Source organism: Gracilinanus agilis, chromosome 5 (genome assembly GCF_016433145.1).
Source record: "Gracilinanus agilis isolate LMUSP501 chromosome 5, AgileGrace, whole genome shotgun sequence".
Lineage (NCBI taxonomy): Eukaryota > Metazoa > Chordata > Mammalia > Didelphimorphia > Didelphidae > Gracilinanus > Gracilinanus agilis.
The window spans coordinates 7870325-7889394 of record NC_058134.1 but is presented as its reverse complement, the minus strand read 5'-3'; the positions used below and the strand labels follow the sequence as shown (position 1 = coordinate 7889394).

At 49.1% G+C, this 19070-nt stretch overlaps 1 protein-coding gene across 1 annotated transcript; it reads left to right on the top strand.

The window, feature by feature from the left end:
- The first annotated feature begins 1893 nt into the window (after positions 1-1893).
- MEOX2 (mesenchyme homeobox 2) lies at positions 1894-17341 on the top strand. The gene is made up of 6 exons (XM_044678848.1): positions 1894-2458; positions 13664-13789; positions 13886-14003; positions 15797-15903; positions 16954-17121; positions 17202-17341. Exons 1-6 carry the CDS (start codon positions 1912-1914, stop codon positions 17339-17341), a joined length of 1206 nt encoding a protein of 401 aa, XP_044534783.1. The 5' UTR covers positions 1894-1911.
- Positions 17342-19070: the final 1729 nt, after the last annotated feature.

Below are 19070 nucleotides of genomic sequence, written 5' to 3'. Positions count from 1 at the left end.
GGGAAGTTAGCACCCCGAAGCGGTGGTGGTAGGCCAGAGAGTGGCCTGGCTGTGTGAATGCGTCAGTCCAGTTCCCCCTCCCTTCGCCCCCCGTAGGAAGAAAATTCCATCCAACTCCCTGAAAGACAAATTTCCAAAGCTGGGTGAATCCCTTGGCCTTTCAAATTGGAAAATGGGGGAAAAAAAAAAAGGACAAGGCAGATAGAATAGTGCATCTGAAGCCTCCCCATAGATGAAGGCACTCGAGAAGGGGAGGGAGGGGAGCTTGGGGGCTCTGAGCTTGGGGGCTCTGAGCTTGGGGGCTCTGAGCTTGGGGGCTCTGAGCTTGGGGGCTGTGCTCTTCTCTTTCCTAGGGTAGGGTGGGTTTAGGAATGAGAAGCCTTCCCTCACTCTTGAGCCTTTGAGCCGAATCTGGGGATAGTATAAACACTTCTCTATAGCGAAGACCAGTTGATTTCGGATTCTTTTAGAGGATGGCAGAACATCTTCCCCTTTTCAGGGAAATGATCAAGAAATGAGGTCGGACAAAGAGAGGTTTGTGAGAGCCCGTTGGGGGAGCAGCCACCTGGGACTGCAGGTGAGGCTGCTGGTGCTTTGGGTTCAGAGGTTGGCTGGCTCCGCCCCGGGCTCGCTTCCTCCCACTCCTACCCGGAGCCTCATCCTTTTTTCCCCCAGGAGATAGGAACCTATTTCCGCCAGTGGAAGTTCAGCCAACCCTGCAACTTCTCTTGGGGCTCCGGCCCTGCTCGCCTTCAACTACACACCCCACAGAGCCCAGAGAGAGGAGCGGACTGCCTGGAGCCGGGGCCCAGGCCGGGGCAGAATCTCCCCGGGCTTCTGGCTCAGCCTGCCGAGGGAGGGCACTGCCCCGTTTTCAGCCCCAGCCCGAGTCCCAACGCGCAGCTTCTCCCGGCTGCGCCTATTTGCAGATGTGCCTGATGGTAACGACGTTTCCAAACAAACTAAGTAACAAATAAGCAGAAACGAAGTTGCTCCGTAAAGCTGAACTTCGGACTAGTTTTTCTCGGGGATCCGACGCTCAGGCTCTTAGGGCGGGTGGGCGTGAGCGGGTGTGCTCCTCCTGTGTGAGTGTGTGTGTATGTGTAAGTGTGTATGTGCAGGGCCGCTCCCCTGGGGCTGTCTAGCAAACCCAGAGCTGCCCTTTCCCGCAGGGCCCAGATAGGTGCACCACCCAAGAGCTTCCTGGGGTCGGGGGCTGTGGGCAAAGGGGCCCCGAGAGCCCCAGCTGGGCGGCGGCAAGAGCGGAGCCGGCAAAGAGCGGAGTGGCCGTTTGGGAGGGAGTCCGCATGTGGTCAGCGCGGGGTTCCTAAGCCAGCCCCCAGCTCACATTACACTCTATTTATAACCTCCCGAAGCTGTTTCCCTTCGCAGGCAGGCAGGCAGGCAGGCAGCAGTCTCTGGGACCACCTTCTCTTGGCTTCCACTTCTCTCCTCCTCTTCCTCATCCTCCTCTTCTCCTCTTCCTCCTCCTCCTCCTCCCCCTCCCCCTTCTCCTTTTCCTTCTCCTTCTCCTCCTCTTCCTCCTCCCCCCTCCTTCTCCTATTCCTCCTCCTCCTCCTCCTCCCCTTGACATCGGAGCGTCGGACAACTGCAGAGCGGCCGGACGACCCTTCCTTCCTTTCCTCTTTTTCTCTCGCTTCTCCCCGGTGTTGGCACAGCCAGCGGCCGGCCGGACCGACAGACGCGCAGCCGAACTCGGGCCTCCAGGCTTCTCTTGGCCCTTCCCAGCCGGCCAGGGCAGGCCAGGGCAGGCCAGGACCAAGCGGGGCAGCCCGCGGCCGGACCGGGGTCGGGGGCTCTGAGTACACTGCTGGCTGACCCAGGACGGCGGAGGTGGAGGCATCCGTCCGCAAGCTCCCGCCGCCGGGCAGCAGCCGCGCCTCGCATGCTATGGAGCATCCGCTCTTCGGCTGCCTGCGCAGCCCGCACGGCACTGCGCAGGGCCTGCACCCCTTCTCGCAGTCCTCGCTGGCTCTTCACGGGCGCTCGGACCACATGTCCTACCCCGAGCTCTCCCCGTCAGCCTCGTCTTGTATAATCGCGGGCTACGCCAACGAGGAGGGCATGTTCGCCAGCCAACACCACCCGCGTGGCCACCACCACCACCACCATCACCACCACCATCACCCACAGGCGCCCCCGCCCCCGCCGCCGCCGCCGCCGCCCCCGCCGCAGCACCAGGCGCTGCAGGGAAGCTGGCATCTCCCTCCTCTGGCTTCGCCCCCCGCCGCCGCCCGCCACAGCCTGTGCTTGCAACCCGACGCCGGCGGCGGCCCGGAGCTGGGCGGCAGCGCCCCGGGTTTGTGCGCCTCGGCCGGCAGCTTGGGCGCCAGCACTCCCACGGGGGCGGCTTGCGCGCCAGGGGACTACGGCCGCCAGGCGCTGTCCCCCGGAGATGCGGAGAAGAGGGCGGGGAAGAGGAAGAGCGACAGCTCAGGTAAGGAAGGGGTCGTCCAGGGGCTGAGGGAAGGCGATCGTGTTGGACGGGCATCGCCGGGGTGGGCGACTGGCGCAGCACAAACCCGCACCCACGGCCAGCCGGGTCCACCGGCGGACACATCCATAGACAGCCGGGCAAGCAACCTTAGAGACCGACGTGGTGCCGGCACACTCTCAGGTGCGTCGGGCTACGGGCGCACAGACTCTCCGACCCACTCAGAGACGAATGGCCACCCGGGGAGACAGTCACAGATGCACAGACGGACAGTCACGTCACACACACACACACACACACGCACACACGCGCACACATGATGTGGCTAGTGCTGAGAGTCAGGTGGACTCGCAGCCAATAAAGATAGTAGGACTTCTCGGGCTCTCCAAGGCCACGGGCTCCTTTGGTCTCCGAGCCTTTCCCGGAATCTAGGATGGTACGGAAAGGCTCCTTACAGTGCCCTCAGCAAGCTAGACACATGCAGCGACTTCGCAGGCATCTGGAGGTCGGGTCTTAGGGGCGGCCCTCTGGAGCACGGAAGGTCTCTTGCCCTCAGTTGCTCGGTTTGCACTAAATTAAAGAGGGCGTTTAGATGAGCAGAATTTCTCTCTAGCCCTCGCTAGTGCGGGGCCCTTCGTATGGCTGCTCCCGACTCACTCGGAGGCCACCAGCCCTTCCTCCCCTTTTCCTTATAGTTAACCGAATCCCCAAATTGTTGTGCAATCTTTGGAACCCGTGCAGGAGAACTTGGCAAAGTTCACGAGGAAAAAACAAAACAAAACAAAACAACAACAACCAAACAAAAGCCTCTGATTCTGACGAAATGGTGCTTTAAAGAACCCGGGCTCCCAAATGGGGGGGGGGGAGGGGGGTAGGTTGTGCGGATCCCTGAGGAGTAGGGAAGAAGGGGCAATTGCCAGAGCCTGAAGTTTGCGCAGGGAACTACATTTAAAGAGCACCCTTTATGGATTTCCAAAAGGTAGCCGGTCCCGCCCTACCCCCAGTGGAATGGGATAGTTGGCAACATACCTATCTATCTATCTATCTAACTGTGTGCCAGGGAAAACGCTTCCTGCTCTTAGTTTCTATTAAGGGGATAATTTTTGGAGTCTGGAATTCCCGCATCCACAAGAGGGGCAGTTGTTTCCCAAGTGGTGGGAACCCAGAGGACAAGCAGAGGAGGACTTGTCCAAAAGCTGGGGGTTGCTGCCACATGCCTAGTTACCCGGGGCTCAAAAATCCAAGTCTGCCGCACTGGGGTCCCTCGGATGGGGAAGCCGGGGGAACAGATACTGAAGATCTGACCTGCCAGATAAGAAAGCCTCGGGGAAAGGATCTCAGAAGTCTTTGTAAAGGCTCGCAGTCCCTAGTCAGAGGCAAACATTTGAAAAGGAGCTTTGGGTGAAGAATTCTTGGAGTCTTTTGAGTAGCAAGGCTAGCAGCTTGGTTTTCTTCTTGAGTCTAAGGACTGTTGTGCTTTGTTTATTTGTTTTCTTACCAAGCATTTGGCAGTTTATTTTCTCAAACCATTTTACTGATAGTTAACCCCCTTAAAAACGATGGAAATTAGATTGAAGTCTAAAGGGCTTGAGATCTTTTATGCTTAGAGTTTTATATAGGAACCAAATAGTCTTCAGTATTAGGCAACAATATGCACGTCAGGAGTCTTTCTAAAGGAGGGTGTAAATCACCCTGCTGCAACCTTAAAATCTAGTTTCTTCTTTTCAACCTCAAGCGTGAGTATCACCTTCCCAAATCAGGGCTTCTTTCTCTAAGGACAAATATCCAATTCTCTCATACATTACTGGTGTACTGGCAAACCCGGCTCAGTGTAATGTTCTGACAACACTGACAAATAACAAAATCAGTCAAACCTTCTATTATGTTTATTCTCTTGGGGTGGGGGAAGGGAAGCCACATACAAAATTTAGCCTTTATAGAATGATTTTTGAACCGTCTCATATGAACCCAGCATTTGAAGTCACTGGAATATTGGAAAGTGAATGTCATTTTAGGTCCCATCTTCAGAAACCAGAACTTCTGGAACTGGGTAATTGATTGGATGAAATGCTCTTTTGTTTACTTACCTAAACGAATGGGCTAATGTTTCTCTTTCTTTTACACACAAATTATTTTCATTGGAGAATGATGGGAATGGGGAGGAGATGCCATTAAATTATCCCTGGCAATAGTTTCCGGAGAAAACTGGCCCCTTTAAGCAGGAGTGTATATATTTATCTTTGGCCCAGAATCACCGCATAGCAAAATACAATCTTGCAAATGTGTATTCTTGCCCGCTGAAGCTCCTGACTCCAGTACTACCAAAACAGAGAAAAGCTGTGACGGCTGCTGCCCATACGATTAGTGAGTTATAGCTTGAGTGGGAAATACCAATTAGTCATCACCCAGGATAGGTTCACTTGGGATTTCTGGTGATCTTTTACTTGGATAGAATAACCCTAACGGATCTTCAGCTAACTGAATGGAAACAGCATCCCGATTTTTAGCAGCAGAGGCAGTTAAGGTCTCATGAAAAACGCTATGCGAACTGGAACCATAACTATTTACTGTCCTCAGCTTCCTCTTCTCTCTTTCTCTTGGTCTCTCGGTCTCTCGGTCTCTCTCTCTCTCCTCTCTCTCTGTCTCTCTTCCTCTCCCCCTTTCTCTTTCTTTCTCTCTCTCTCTCTTCCTCTTCCCCTTTCTCTCTCTCTCTTCCTCTCCCCCTTTCCCTCTCCCTCTCTCTCTCTCTCTCTCTCTCTCTCCTTCTCCCACTTCTTTCTTTCTTTCTCTCCCTCTCTCTCTGTCTCTCTCCTTCTTTCTTTTCTTTCTTTCATCTTGATTGAGTTCAACTTCTAAACCTAATTCTTACTGTAGCATCAGTCCCCCCTCCCCTGCCTCTGACCTACTATACCACTTTGAAAGCTTATTCTCTTCGTGGTCCCATAAGGGCTTGATCCAGGAGTATATAACATAAAGGACCAAATGGGAAGTGTTGAAACTGGGGGATCTTCCCCATTTTTCCTGCTACAGTCTCTGTTTAGCTGAAAAGTGAAACATGAATCACTTAATGTTACTTTGCAAACTTTAGCAAAGAGAATGGCATGGCCGAAGTCAGTCCTCGTTTACTCGAGCGTGTGCACTTGGCATTTATTCCTGCTGTATTTATGTTTCTAGAGTAAGTAGAGAATTCCTAGTCAAAATCAGGCAAACAGAAATTCACCAGCATCTAGTTACAAGACACACACACACACACACACACACACACACACACTCGTAGCCCAGAGATCTGAAATCTCATTTCTGATATTTTTGTGTCTATCCACATTTGATCCACCTATGCTAATTCTAACCATAGAAATTGTATATAGACGATGGACACGTCTGGCTAGAGAGATCGCAGATGGATATCTAGCTGTGTGAGTGCACATAGGTGTGCACATGACGACTCCTTTCTCCCGTGGTCATTCTGATGATCAAATGAGGAAATAATTGATGTCTGATGCTTCACGAACCTCAATAAGCCTCCACAAAGTTTTTCCATGCTAGAAGTAATGTGTGTACACATACACACATACGTACATGTGAACGTGTGTGCATATCTACATGCATGTAGGTTTACAAACACTATGATTTGAACCTGTTACCATTTTGATAGTAGAAAAACTGCTCTGGACCCCAGGAAATACCATGCTCTAATCCAGAGATTGCCTCAGATTTCAGTTGCTTGGTCGGTGTTGGTGGAGGCTCGAAGCAAACTTTTATGGCCTATGGCCTTCCATAAGTATTTTTATTAGTAATCGACAATAACCAAGTTTAATAGAAAAACACACAGTCACTCGATGTGTATTAAACAGTTTTGCAGCCTTGAACCCATTTTGCTTCCAGCATCATTAGCAACACCAACATCTGCTCTGTCTTCAAAGGGCCTCTTAAAAAATCCAAACTTTACAACTGTACTTAAAATAATCAGTGGAGAGCAGGTGATTCTGAAAAAAAGAGTCTATAAATAGTGTGAATTGCTTGGCTTCAATTACTTTTGAGTGCCCTCCAAACTATGCGGTAATAGGAATAAGCTGCAGTTTCAGAGAGAAAGAAGCAAAGCAGCGGATTGATCTATCAGTCCGACTCCAGTGTTTGCCCAGGAATTTTCCTGCCGAGAAAGCAGAACTACTGTAGCCCAGGCAGGCTTTGATTTTTCCAGAAAGAGCCACTTTGCACAGTTTTCTTTCCCAAAATAGCTGTCACAATCGAGAAAGACGACATCGACGAATCGCTGATTGCCGAAGGGTAGAAATCTCGAGTCTAAATAGACCCAAAGTCTCCTAAACCCACTAGACTCGTCTAATATCAATTTCTTCTACTAATGATCATCTAATTCGTCCCAAAAGTTAGGTGAAGGCATAGGATTTGGGAAATGGGTGCCGTGACTTCCCTCCATCTGGGCTCCAGGAGTCCTTTGCCAGCCCAGTCCTCCCTGTTGAGCCGAATAGGAGTCTTGGCAACAGATGGTTCCTTTCCCTCCGTGGGTCGGACCTTGAGTCCCGAGGAGGAGGTTAGGGCCAGCCTTGGCTGAATGATCGGGTCCTCCTCGTACTCAGCTCATTTGCGTAGCTGTTCCAAGGAGGCCTGCTTGGTTAGCTGTGATATCGGAAGTGCTTAAAAGGACAGTTGATGCCCTTTTCTGTCCCTGGATGTGAAGCATCGTTCTCATGTCATAGAGGTTTGGTTATGAGAAATAAAAAATAAACAAACTTATTGAACGCAGAAGGAAGACTGGATGGGAAACCATCGGCCTTCCCCAATTAGAAAGTCTTTTTATGAACTGGGAGTGAGTGATTGGGGCGGGGGGAGAAGGAATTCCTAATTTACTGGCTCGCCTCGTGCTTTTGATTTGTGTGACCAGCTCATGGGGGATGGATATGAAAAAGTGGCCCTTTGCCGGGACTGTGCATAAAACATTAGAAGACGTTTCCTGATTATTAGAGGGCCTCAGCTGCCCATATGCTCAGGTTTCAGAGAGTGTGGTGTTGAGGACCGACGGACAGACACACAGACAGACAAGCCTTCTGCTAATTTCAGGGGCTTCCTTGGTGAAAGGGAGATGGTCAGATGAATCCAGATACTCAGGGGGATACTTTTCCGTTATGGCCACGTTGTATTTAAGAAAGGATCCAGGATTGAATTCAGAGGTTCTGAACTTGGGCTTGGAGAACTGATTGAGAAATCTTTTGGGTCACTATTTTTCAACGGAGTCGATTTCTTTGTCACCTGTTGTATTCTATGGCACACCGTTAACACGCAGCTAATTCTGAGGAGCTGACAGAGGAGGGGAGGACATGAACAAGACTGAGAAGCCTCCCTTTAAAGCACAGACGTGCCCTCTACCACCTTCCTCCACACTGACTGTGGAAGACGAAATGAGAATTTTAGAACAACTTTCAGGCCAAGAACCAGAGTGAAGGGAAGCTTGGGAGTTCTAGAAGGAACTTGGGAGCTGGTTAGGAAACCAGTCAGGCATGGGATTTTCCAAGTTAGCAGAACAATTCAGATCTTCGTTAACTCCATCCCATTACCAGGTTTGGTAGACACAGCAGCACCCCCCACCCCCACCACACACACACACACACACACACACACACACACACACACACACACACTCTTAAATTCCCCCCCCCCCCAGAATACTGTAACAACTTAAAACATGCTAACTAACAACTTGATGGTTCTGCAATCCTGAATGGGGCTCAGATCAGACCTCTTATCTGGGAGAAAGAAGGGCAGAACTGGAGCAGGACCGGCCTGGTTATAGGAGTGAAGTTTTCAGTGCTGCTCCCCCACCCCCAATTTTTTAAAGAAATACCAAACAACGTCCAGGCCCTCCAGTGCCCAGGCTGCTTTCTCTGGGTTATTGTCAAATCTGGCTGCAAACCTTGGTGCAGAGAAGGCTGTTTCACATTTCATTTCAGACTCATTCTGGGCTCAGTTAAAAGACAAGAACAGAGGATGGGAAAGGCCCAGACCCATAGGGAAGGCGAGGTACTCCGAGGTTCATTTCTAATGAAGAACGAGTCTGCTCTCATCCCAGTGCCCTACAGGCTGTGCTCACAGTGTGGACGGCTTTCGAAAATCCCTTTCTGCCTGGCCTGCTTTCCTGGTCACTATGACCAAGTTTTTCATCAGCTGAAGTTCAGGCCTGCATTGAGGCCTCAACCAGCCCTCGCATCTGCTTCGCTCCTGGGCTTTGTCGTGTGATCTCCAGGATTAGTTAGCTGCTGAGAACCCAGCCGAGGAGGTTCTCTCTCCTGCCTTTGGGGAGCTGGGGCTCAGGATGCTCAAGAAGGGAGCCCTGGACCCCATTTGGACAGGGGAGGGTTGGCACAGCCAAAGCTGATAAACTCTGAAAGAAAAAGGATTCCATGTGTTTCCGTGTGTGTGTGTGTGTGTGTGTGTGTGTGTGTGTGTGTGTGTGTGATGCCTGAATATTTTTGCCCCTTATTCACTCAATACGTCACTTCTTCAAAACTGAGTTAGTTCTCTCCAAAGGGGAAAGCGGCTTTGGCCTATGGCTGGATCCTTCTGGGTTCTCCTCGAAGAAAAATTGTGTCCCCAGAGAGGCCACGAGCAACGGAGAGACTCGGCGTTTCCCCAATGCGAGTCGTCTGACAGTTCTAAAAGGCCCCTGAAGAAAGCTCGAAGAAGCATATTTTTGTCTCATGTTACGCGATCAGAATTGCAGCAAGTTGGTTATTTCACAGATAAAGTTCGGTAACTTAATCAGTGAGAAATCCCAAAGCAGCCCATTGACTGCACCTCGGCCCCAGGGCTCCCCAGTTCTCTCTCTCTCTCTCTTCCCCAGAGAATTCCTGTAGATATCCATTTGCTATTATCTGGAGGAGCGAGACCTTTAAATTAGTTTGTGTCGCGCCATCCAGCACATGTGAAATTGCGTCACACGTTTACAGAATTCTTTTTACTCTTCCTGCTTGACACAGAAAGCCGATTTCTGTTTACTCGTCACATGGAATAAACTGGCTGCTCGAGAACCCAAATCCACTTAAGTGTCCAAGAATGGGACCCACGTCTAATACCATTTGGGAAGAGTGCGTGATTTCATGTGTGATTAGTCATGAAAAATCACTCCGAACATGTCTGAAGAGACAGAAAACTTCATACATGTAGATATGTATTCTGGTTAGGGACTTCTCTCATTTCTCAGTATTCAGCAGAGTTCGCCACTGGTTTGTCGGCGCAGTGTGGGCAGCTTTTCCTTCAGTATAAATGTGCAGAGTCATCAATTTGGAGGGAGGGGAATGCTTCTATGGTAGGTCTCTGTGGTGTATTAGCCATGTAAATGGGCATTTGGGGATGAAATTCATATTCATCTGTAGAGAGAGGTTGCCAGTGCAGTTTGGAGATGGTAGGCAGGGTTGCTTTGTAGAAGAAGAGACGGTAGTCAACCATGACTCAGTGTCCCTGGCTTTCCCAATTAATATAGGAGGTTGGTTGGGGTTTTTATCTTCTATGTAAAACAAAACAAAGCAACCCCCCAAATAAGCTTTGATATAATGTCCTCAATATTTCTAAAGGAATAATGAAAATATTAATGATATCAAAGCAAAATGATGGTGTCCACAGATTTATTTTGGCATCCACTGATTTGTTTTTTAATTTTATTTTTTAGAAAAATTTTCCATGGTTACATGATTCATGTTTTTACTTTCCCCTTCACCCTCCTCCCCCCCTTCATCCACTGATTTTTAAAAAAGCCTTTAAGGTATTTTAAAAGCCTGCTATTCCTTGCCGGATCCTAATAGCAGTACCTAGAAGACTCTCACTGCTTCGAATCTTTCATTCTGATCTCTTTGGATCTTTTGCTCTCCAGGATTTCACCAAACCAGGTTATCTTCATTCTGTCCCAAGCGGGGCATGTGAAATGACTTGTCACAAGCTGCCCTCCATGGTTGCCATCTTTCGTTAAATCCGTTATTTGTTTTAACAAGCATTCCTTTTCCCCTCTCAAGGAGGGCAGGCAAGAATAGTTGAGCTTTTGCCTGTAGGAGAACCGAGCGCATTTCAGAGGTCCGAAGGAGAGATGTTTATATTTTCTGTGCCTTTTAGAGACTGTGTTGGAGCACTCTTGCTCTGCTTGGGATCAGTCAGACAGTCAAGTGAAAAGAAGGGAACAGAAAATCTACTTGATCCATTAGGGAAGGTGTGGCAAGAGTTGGGGCACGGCCAAGGGAAGGTGGATTTCCAAAATAAAAAATGAAACAAAGCCCAATTTCATGATATTTAGAGGTAGGAATAAGCCCACAAAAAAAAGGGATGGGGACAGAATGAGGAAGGAGGAGATGCCAACTGAAATTTAGTGGCATTTAAGGGGCTCCCACAATAAAGATTAGGGAAAGGACCTTAGAAACCTGCTATAGCAGTCCTTTTATACTTGGTGTAATTGAGACCCAGGGAGGTCAAGCTACTTGCTCCTGGTCACACAGGGAGGAAATAAGAGAGCCAGAATTTGCCTCCAAGTCCTATTCATGTATCACAGCTTTTCTCTAGCACCATGATACCTCCCATATCATAAGCAAAATGTCATCATTGTAAAAAATGTTAAAAAAAAAAAAAAAGGAAAGAAAATTAAATTTGAACCCGGGGCAGATGGTACCAGGAAACTGGAAGCCTTGGTCTGGTCAGTCTTGATTTATTTTCAGAAAATTCTCATTTCTCCCTTCAACCACATCCCTGCGTCCCTCTTCTTATTAAGCAGTTGATTTTTCCATTTCTTTTGATTTCTTTGCGTATCCCTCCTACATATTTTGGCCCAATTCTATAGTGATGGAATCCAGCAGGTTTTTAGTCATCCTCTAGGCTTGAGGACAGAAATGGCACAAGAAAAACCTCCAGGTGAGGACCATTCCACCCCTGACACAGGAGTGGCAGGAACCGGAAGAGCACTGTGCCAGGAATGATGCCCAGAGAAACACTTCTTTTTTTGAGCTGAATGGCAATTTGAAAAGGAAAATGTGTGCAGCAGGATCCTGAAGCAGCTTGGACGGGAGCAGGCTGGAACCACTCTGGCCTTGTGCCAAGAGTCCCCTAAAGGGACAAGTCAGAGGCGCTCATTGGGCCAAGCCTAGACGCCTGAAAAGGGAGAACAAGCCGCGGAAATATGTGGTCTGTTCAAAAAGCCTTGAAGGCTGAGCTTCCTTCTAAATAAAGGCAGATGGTCAGTTTCTTTCTTAGGGATCTATCTTTGCCCCATAATCAAAATTAGGGTCCAATAGTTAGTTGCTCCTGTCAAGGTTCAGACCATTCTCCGATTGCCTGCTATTTGCTTGAATTTTAAATAGAGATATCAGGATTTTTCTTCTCATCTTACTGACAAGTCATGAATGATTCTATTTTTTTAAAATCCTTACCTTCTCATTTTGGAATTGATACTTTGTGTTTGTTCCAAGGCAAAAGAGAAGGGACTTGCCCAGGGTCACATGGCTTGGAAGTGTCTAAGGCTGAATTTGAACCCAGGACCTCCAGTCTCCAGGCCTGGCTCTTTGCCCCCCTGTAAATGCTTCTTAAAGAACAATGCACGCTGGGTTTTCAGAGCTTATCCTAGTAAACTTTGGAGATGTGTCATTGGCTAGACCACTGGGTGCATCCTTGTCATATAGCTCATGTGAGTTGATGTCTCTTCGTTTCTAATATTTTTTGACAGCCATAGGAGGAAAGGGCAAGAGGAAAATGGGCTCCCCTGCTTTTGTCCTCTCTTTACCAATTCAATTCTAGCCAAATGGAGGCTTCATTTACATATGGGGCTTTCGCCTGCATCAGAGCATCTGGATGTTTTCAGCAGGACAACATCTGGAGACCAACAACCGGGAGAGATTGACGCCAGTGAGAAAAAGCACAAGGCCAGGCCTCCAGATGCCCAGGCCCGCCACTGCTTGCTTGCCTTTCCGGAGCTGTCACCTGCAAGCAGACACAGAGATGGGCCCCAGAGGTGGAGACCCTCTTGAGATGGAGGCTTCTTTCTCTGGGAAGCTCCGTTCCATTCCCTCCTGTCCACTGTGGTGCCCCCAGGGAAGGGTAGCTCTATCCACAAACCCGGGGCTCCAGGCTGTCTCCCCTACAGATGTCTGGGGAGGTCTTGGAGCAAAGGTGGCAAGCTTGTTGTTTGCCTCGCATGTTTTCCAATTAGTCACCAACCCCCGAGGGATTCTCACTCATGCTGAGATATTTGAAGACAAATCCAAGTGTGTTGTTGTCATGCCCCATCCAGAGGCAAGCTGCAGCTCTCTAGGGATGGTATCTTCCCTGCCTTCTTCCTTCCCATTACAGGAGCATTATTCAAAAATGAGTGTTAGAGCTGTGTGACCCTGGGCAAGTCACTTGACCCCCATGGCCCACCCTTACCACTCTTCCACCTAGGAGCCAAAACACAGAAGTTAAGGGTTTAAAAAAAATGAGTGTTAGAGACTGAAAACAACCATCTCCCCCAACCTGTGGCCAGGAATATCTATGTCCAGTAACACGTGCCTGTAGACATAGCTACATGTATGTGAACATACATGAATAGAAGAGTGAGAGACAAAGACAGAGACAGACAGACAGACAGACAGACAGACTTGACCTTGGTTTGGAATGTAGGAGCAGACCTCTCCAGTAATTTGGAAGCAGCCAAAGTTTGACCTTCCGACTCTAGCTCCAAGTTCTTTCTCTCTGGCTCTGCCCACTTCCTACACAGCTGGCTCTACCTGCTCTGAAATACCCGGTTGCTGCTCTACTATGATCTCATTCTTCTGTCAAAGTCTGTTCTAAAGTCATTTGTTTCCCCCCCACCCCCAAAGATAGAATGATATGGTGCCCAGAGTGTTCTGAAAAAGTGCTGGAATCAGAGAATGAGGGCTTGACTTCTAACTATCAGCACTTCCTCTGTGGCCTCAGGCAAACCAATTCATTGTCTTGGCCTCAGTTTCCCCATCTGTAAATTATAGGTGTTGAACTGAGATTTTAGCATTAGTGATGGGAAGGACGTTGGGGCCATCTAGTCTCATCCCTCATTTAACAGTTAAGGAAACTGAGGCCCAGAGAAACAAAGTATCTTCTCTAAGGTCCCACATAGGTTCTTTGATTCCAAATGCAATGTTTTCCCCACCTCCCTTTGATCTCCAAAATCTGATTCCTCCAAGTGGTATTTGTTGTTTTTAACAGGGATCCAGAGCTTTAATCAATCAAAAAGCACTTCCAGCCCCTATGCCAAGCACTGTGATCAGTGCTGGGGCTTTTCCATGAATGGGACCAAGCTCTGGAGTTCAAATGTCTGCAATCAAGCAGCAGGTAAGGAGGAGTTTATGTGATTGACACTCCTGGCTAGGTGGGAGCAAGGCTTGGCCAAGAACCTACCTCTCACAACTCTGAGATTGGGCCTTCGAGGCGAGAAGCTCTGCATCTGGGGCTCCCAGTGCTCTGGATTGGGATCGATTGTCCGTCCACGTCAGTATCTCGATATTGACATATCGACAGCAGCATCAAGACTTCAGTGTACCTGGACGTAACGTGTTTCCTTTGTAGTCAGTCTTGTGCATTTAAAACATTATTCTGAGAAAGGAAGGATCCATAGGCATTGCCAGGTGGCCAGGGTGGGACATAACCCAGGAAAGGTAAAGAATTATTGCCCTGGAAAGAGCATTTCTCTGCCTAAAGCTTTTCTAGCCCCCAGGTTGTTTTGTAGCAATAGTTAACTGAATTTCATGGTAACAATTGCCTTGTTCTAGATTTGTGTGGCTCTTGTATGAGTACCTAAGTGATGGGCTTGTAAGCATTTAACAACCAGTACATAGATATGGGTGTATATACACGCATAGACACATATAAGTACAATTATACATATGGATACATGCATGTATGACATTTACTTTCTTTTTTAAATTTTATTTAGAATATTTCTCCATGGTTACACGCTTCACGATTCCCTCCCTCTTCCTTCCCCCCTCCCAGAGCTGACAAGCAGTTCCCACTGGGTTATGCATGTATCATTGTTCAAATCCTATTTCCATGCTATTCCTATTTGCAGTAGAGCCATCCTTTAAGTCAAAACCCCAGTCCTATCCCCATCAAACCACGCTATCAATCCTGTTTTTCTTCTGCCTTTCTGCTCCCACAGTTCTTTCTCAGGATGTGGATTCATTCTTTCTCCGGAGTCCCTCAGGATTGTCCTGGGTCATTGCATTGTTACTAGTAGCAAAGTCAGTTACATTCAATTGTGCTACAATGTATCAGTCTCTGTGGCAGTCACTTTCAACTCAATCTGCATTATGAAGATTTTCTCTATCATTTTCTTAAGTCTAGGCAGCCAATAAAACAATAAATAAAAAATATCATTTGATCATTTCTGATATAAATGCTTAAACTAAAAATAAATAAGGCTCTAGTAAGTATAAGCCCCTTGAGGGCAGAAAGGGCTTCATTTTTGCCTTTATTCCCAGGGCTGGCACTGTGCTAGGAACACAGACGCATTTTACTCTCCTTGATTGATTGTGAGAGGGGCTATACTTCCCCTTCATATCTAAATAGAAACAAGAGCTGAGAGATATTTAAGTGATTTGCCACTGGTCTTGCAACTGGTAAATGGCAGAAGGATTTGAACCCAGGACTTCAAGATTTGGAAGTCCTATGTCATAGCTGCCAACACATGTTGCCTATTCAGGACAGAAGAATGGTGAAGTAGGTGAAATGGATAGGGGATTCGAGGTTCCCTTTCTTCAAGCTTCCCTCAGTGTAGGTGTTGCCCTTGTGTCTCTGCCCTCAGACATCCCCTTGGAGCTGCCACCCACTAGGATCTGAGGTACTAGAGCTAGCTCCATAATAGAACAATGAAATCTTAGATTCAGGAGAGATTTTAGGGGTATTTAGGTGATGCTGTGGATAGAATGCCAGACTTGGAGTCAGGAAGAGATCTGAGTCCAGATCTGGTCCCACATACTAACTATATTACCCAGGGCAAGCTATCTAACCCTGTTTGCCTCGGTTTCCTCATCTGTAAAATGAGCCAGAGAAGGAAATGGCCAACCACTCTGGTATCTTTGCCAAGAAAATTCCAAATGGGGTCACGAAGAATCAGACATGACTGAAACAACTGAATGCCAACAAAAGTCTGACTTGCCTGATGGGGGGAAAAAACCCTCCACAGTAACCCCAGCAAGTACTTGTGTAGCCTTCACAAGTGAAGGCTCCTGGGGCTCCCCATTCCAGCATCCCCAAGGCAGTTCGTTCAATTTTGAAACAATTGTCATTATTAAGAAGTTCCTCTTAAATCAATCCTCCATTGATTCTGGCTCTTCCAAGTGGGGCCAAGCCCATTGAAGCGCCTCCTTCCTTCACTGAGGGACAGAGAGGCCTTCAAAGAGTAGAAGACAATGTTCATTTCCGTTCTGAGTCTCCCACCAGAGCCTGTAAGTGACACAGTCATAATTATGGGGCTTAAAGAAGTCAGCTTCTAGGGATCAGCACTTCAGTGCGGTGAAAACATGGGAAGGACCCCTCACTGCATCTCGGGGTGTTTGGCATGACTTCATTCGTAGAGCCCGTCGTTCCCAAAGGCACTTTGCTGCTGCTGTTGTCTTGCTTGTCCCAGCATCTTGTCTTTGGATGAGACGGCTTCTCTATTCGAGATGAACACAGTTTGAGGTTTGGAAAGGATCTAGATCTGGGTGATCTGATCCCAGGAAGATAGAAATAGTTGTCAAATCTGTTCGTTTCCTCCTCCCTCCCCAATATCTTTGGATATATCTAACCACGGCTTTCTATTCTGTTTGTAGCCTCCTAGAACAAGAGAGCCCGACATTCTTTTGTCCCTTTAACGTTTGCAAAGCTCTCTCCATACATTTGCTCATCTATTCCTTAGAATAACCTGTGAGAGAAGGGTGATCTTCATCTTTATTTTAGAAAGAGGGAAACTGAGGCTCACAGCAGTTGTGTGACTAGCCATGACTTGCATAGTTAATCTTCTATGGGGCAGGTTTCGAACCCCTTACTCGTCCTTATTCCAAGGCCAGCCCTTATCACAGTACTACACTGCATCTCCAGTACAGGTTCTTATTGCTCTGCATTTTTTCCCTTTCAATCCAGCCTTCCCACAGCTGCCAAGCTGGTCTTATCGTCAGGTAGGAAGATGGGGCACGAGTCCTTTGCCCTACAGTAGACTACTCATTTTGGATGAGCCAGAGGCCATCCTGGAACCTTGGTTCTCTCTTCATGATGCCCAGTGATCCCAACGGGGCAGTCAGTCCCTGAAGGGGTCCTGTGCTATCCGACCTCCAAACATGGGCTCCCACCCAAGCCTAGCACTGAACTGCCTTTCCCTGTGACATTGGCTTGTTGACATTGGACTTCTCCCCATCCTCCACCTCTTTGATGCCTCTCCCCAGCGCGCTGCCTTTGCACTCCTTTTTTATGCTCACGGGCCCTTCGGGTTCTCCTATTTGCCTCTGCCTTCCTCTGAGGTATCACAGAGGCTCTCTGCTGGCCCTTTGCCCGTTTCATCGTGGCATCTTTCCTGTGTGCGGAGCTCTGTGCTCACAAGGGGACACTTCCAAAGTCTCTGTGGAATGGAAATAGCCAAACTCTTCACCACCGACGGCAGGTTTGCTGGGTGGCACCAAAGGCTCCCGGTAAGGGAAAGGCCCTTTCGGAAGTGGAATCCCATTGCGGAGAAGGCTCTTGTGACACCCTTGAATTGTATTCATCATAGCGGCTTCCTCAGATGAGGCAGCCCAGGGCTGTATTAGCTGGACCACAAAGAGCGGTGAAATAGGGTTAGAAGAACAGACAGTGGGTGGGGCTGATGAGAAGCTGGCTTTTGCCTGCGCCCAGTGCCTGCTGGCGAAATGAGTCTAGAAGCCCGCCTGCCTGGCTCTCCTGTCCCAATGGGGGCTGCCCTTCCCACCCAAGAAGTGAGAGGAGAACAGAGGAGGAAGGCAGAGCTAAGAAAAACTCCCTCAGGAGCAATCGTTAGACACCTACCGGAATAATGGCTGCCGCTGCCAGAAGGCTCCCTTTTCAGCTGCCAGCTTGGGCGATGTGGGGGCCTCTTACTGGAACCTCCCCCTCAGGAGGCCGCCCTTTCCTTCCGTCCCTACTTCTGTAGCCCCTCGCCAAGGACCGGCTCATGTAGTGACTTTGTTCTTTTCAGCCCTTATCCATGGCATCACGTGGGGACTCTTTGGCCAGGTTGGCTCCTCCCTCCTCAGCGCTGCCTCTTAGGGGCACCACCTTCCTTCCGAGCTCTCAACACCACCTCCTGCCTTCCCAGACGGCCTCGCCCAGCCTGCGCTCCAGCACGTCCCGCATAGACCTGCCTTTGCACACAGTGTCTTCCCTGCCTAGATTTTTAAATCGCTGCAGAGTTTCCATTTTGCCTTTGTCACCCCCCGCCCCCTCCCCCACACCCCAGGGCCTGGCCAGTAGAGGCTACTTACTACGAGGCTGGGGATGGTTTGCTAAAGCACTTCGCAGCTTACCCAGATGGAGCTGTGAGCGGTTCTCCAGCGCTTCACACTGAGGATCCCGACTTGTTCTTGTGTTTCCTGTTGCTTCTCTGGGCTAATCCCGCGGGGAGAAGAGCTCGCCCTCTCTAGGGAGCCCGGCTGAGGATTCAGCAGCCTGCGTTCAGCTAAGTCCGAATCATTCTAGCAAATGCCAGTTCCTTTGACTAGAACCCGGGAGAACAGAGTAAGCGGGTGCGAGCTTCCCGCACATCCCCACGGCCTCTCCCAAGCGCGGGGAGGATTCCCCTGGCCGAATGGGGGGTAGATGAGAATGATTTGTTCCAGCGGCTCCACCAGAGGCTCGAGCAGGTTTGGTGGAGGGCTTAGAGCTCCGTTAGACGTCCGAGCCACCCTCTGCGTCCTGGGCCAGCCGGCCTGACTTCTGTCTTATCACTGGACTTCGGTGACTCTGGGAGAGAGAGTGAAGCCGCTCCCTGGCCGCTCTGCTTCGCTTCGAGCCAATTCACGCCCAAGTCAAAACATCACCCTGCGAGGCTGCTGGTGCTCTTTGAAAACAGATGGGAACCCCAGCGCCACCAGCACAGCGGCCAGGCCAAGCCTTTACCCTCTAGCCGGCTCTCCTGCCCAAGCCTTGCGCCCAGGGCTTTCTGCTCCCAATGACGGCCATTTCCATGACTTTCTTTAAAACTGGGCCTAAGAAAAGTGGTGTAAACTCTGGAGCGCCGGGAATAGTTTCATTTTAAGTTCCGATAACAATAACAGGCGTTTGGGTAACATTTTGAGATTTGCAAAGTGCTTTAAAAATATCATCTCATTTGATCCTGACAACTCTGTGGGTCAGGTGCTATCATTATGCCCATTTTACAGATAAGGTATTGAGGCAGGAAGAGCTTAAATGACTTACCCACTAATGTCTGATGCTAGATTTGAACTCATCTTCCTGACTCCGAGTCCACCACTGTATCCTCCCTCTGTACCACCCCATTTACACATGGGCAGTGACTGGCAGAGGTGGGAATTGAGTCCAGGTCCTCTGCCTCTGGCCCCAGAGCTCCTCTCTCTCTCTCTCTCTCTCTCTCTCTCTCTCTCTCTCTCTCTCTCTCTCTCTCTCT

Excerpts from the sequence above, each read along its gene's own strand:
- MEOX2 (XM_044678848.1), top strand. The coding sequence starts at position 1,912 with ATGGAGCATCCGCTCTTCGGCTGCCTGCGCAGCCCGCACGGCACTGCG. Across the intron at positions 14,004-15,796 it reads AGACTTCAGTGTACCTGGAC|TGGGGCCAAGCCCATTGAAG; the intron begins GTAACGTGTTTC and ends GGCTCTTCCAAG. Across the intron at positions 17,122-17,201 it reads GGTGGCACCAAAGGCTCCCG|CGGCTTCCTCAGATGAGGCA; the intron begins GTAAGGGAAAGG and ends TATTCATCATAG.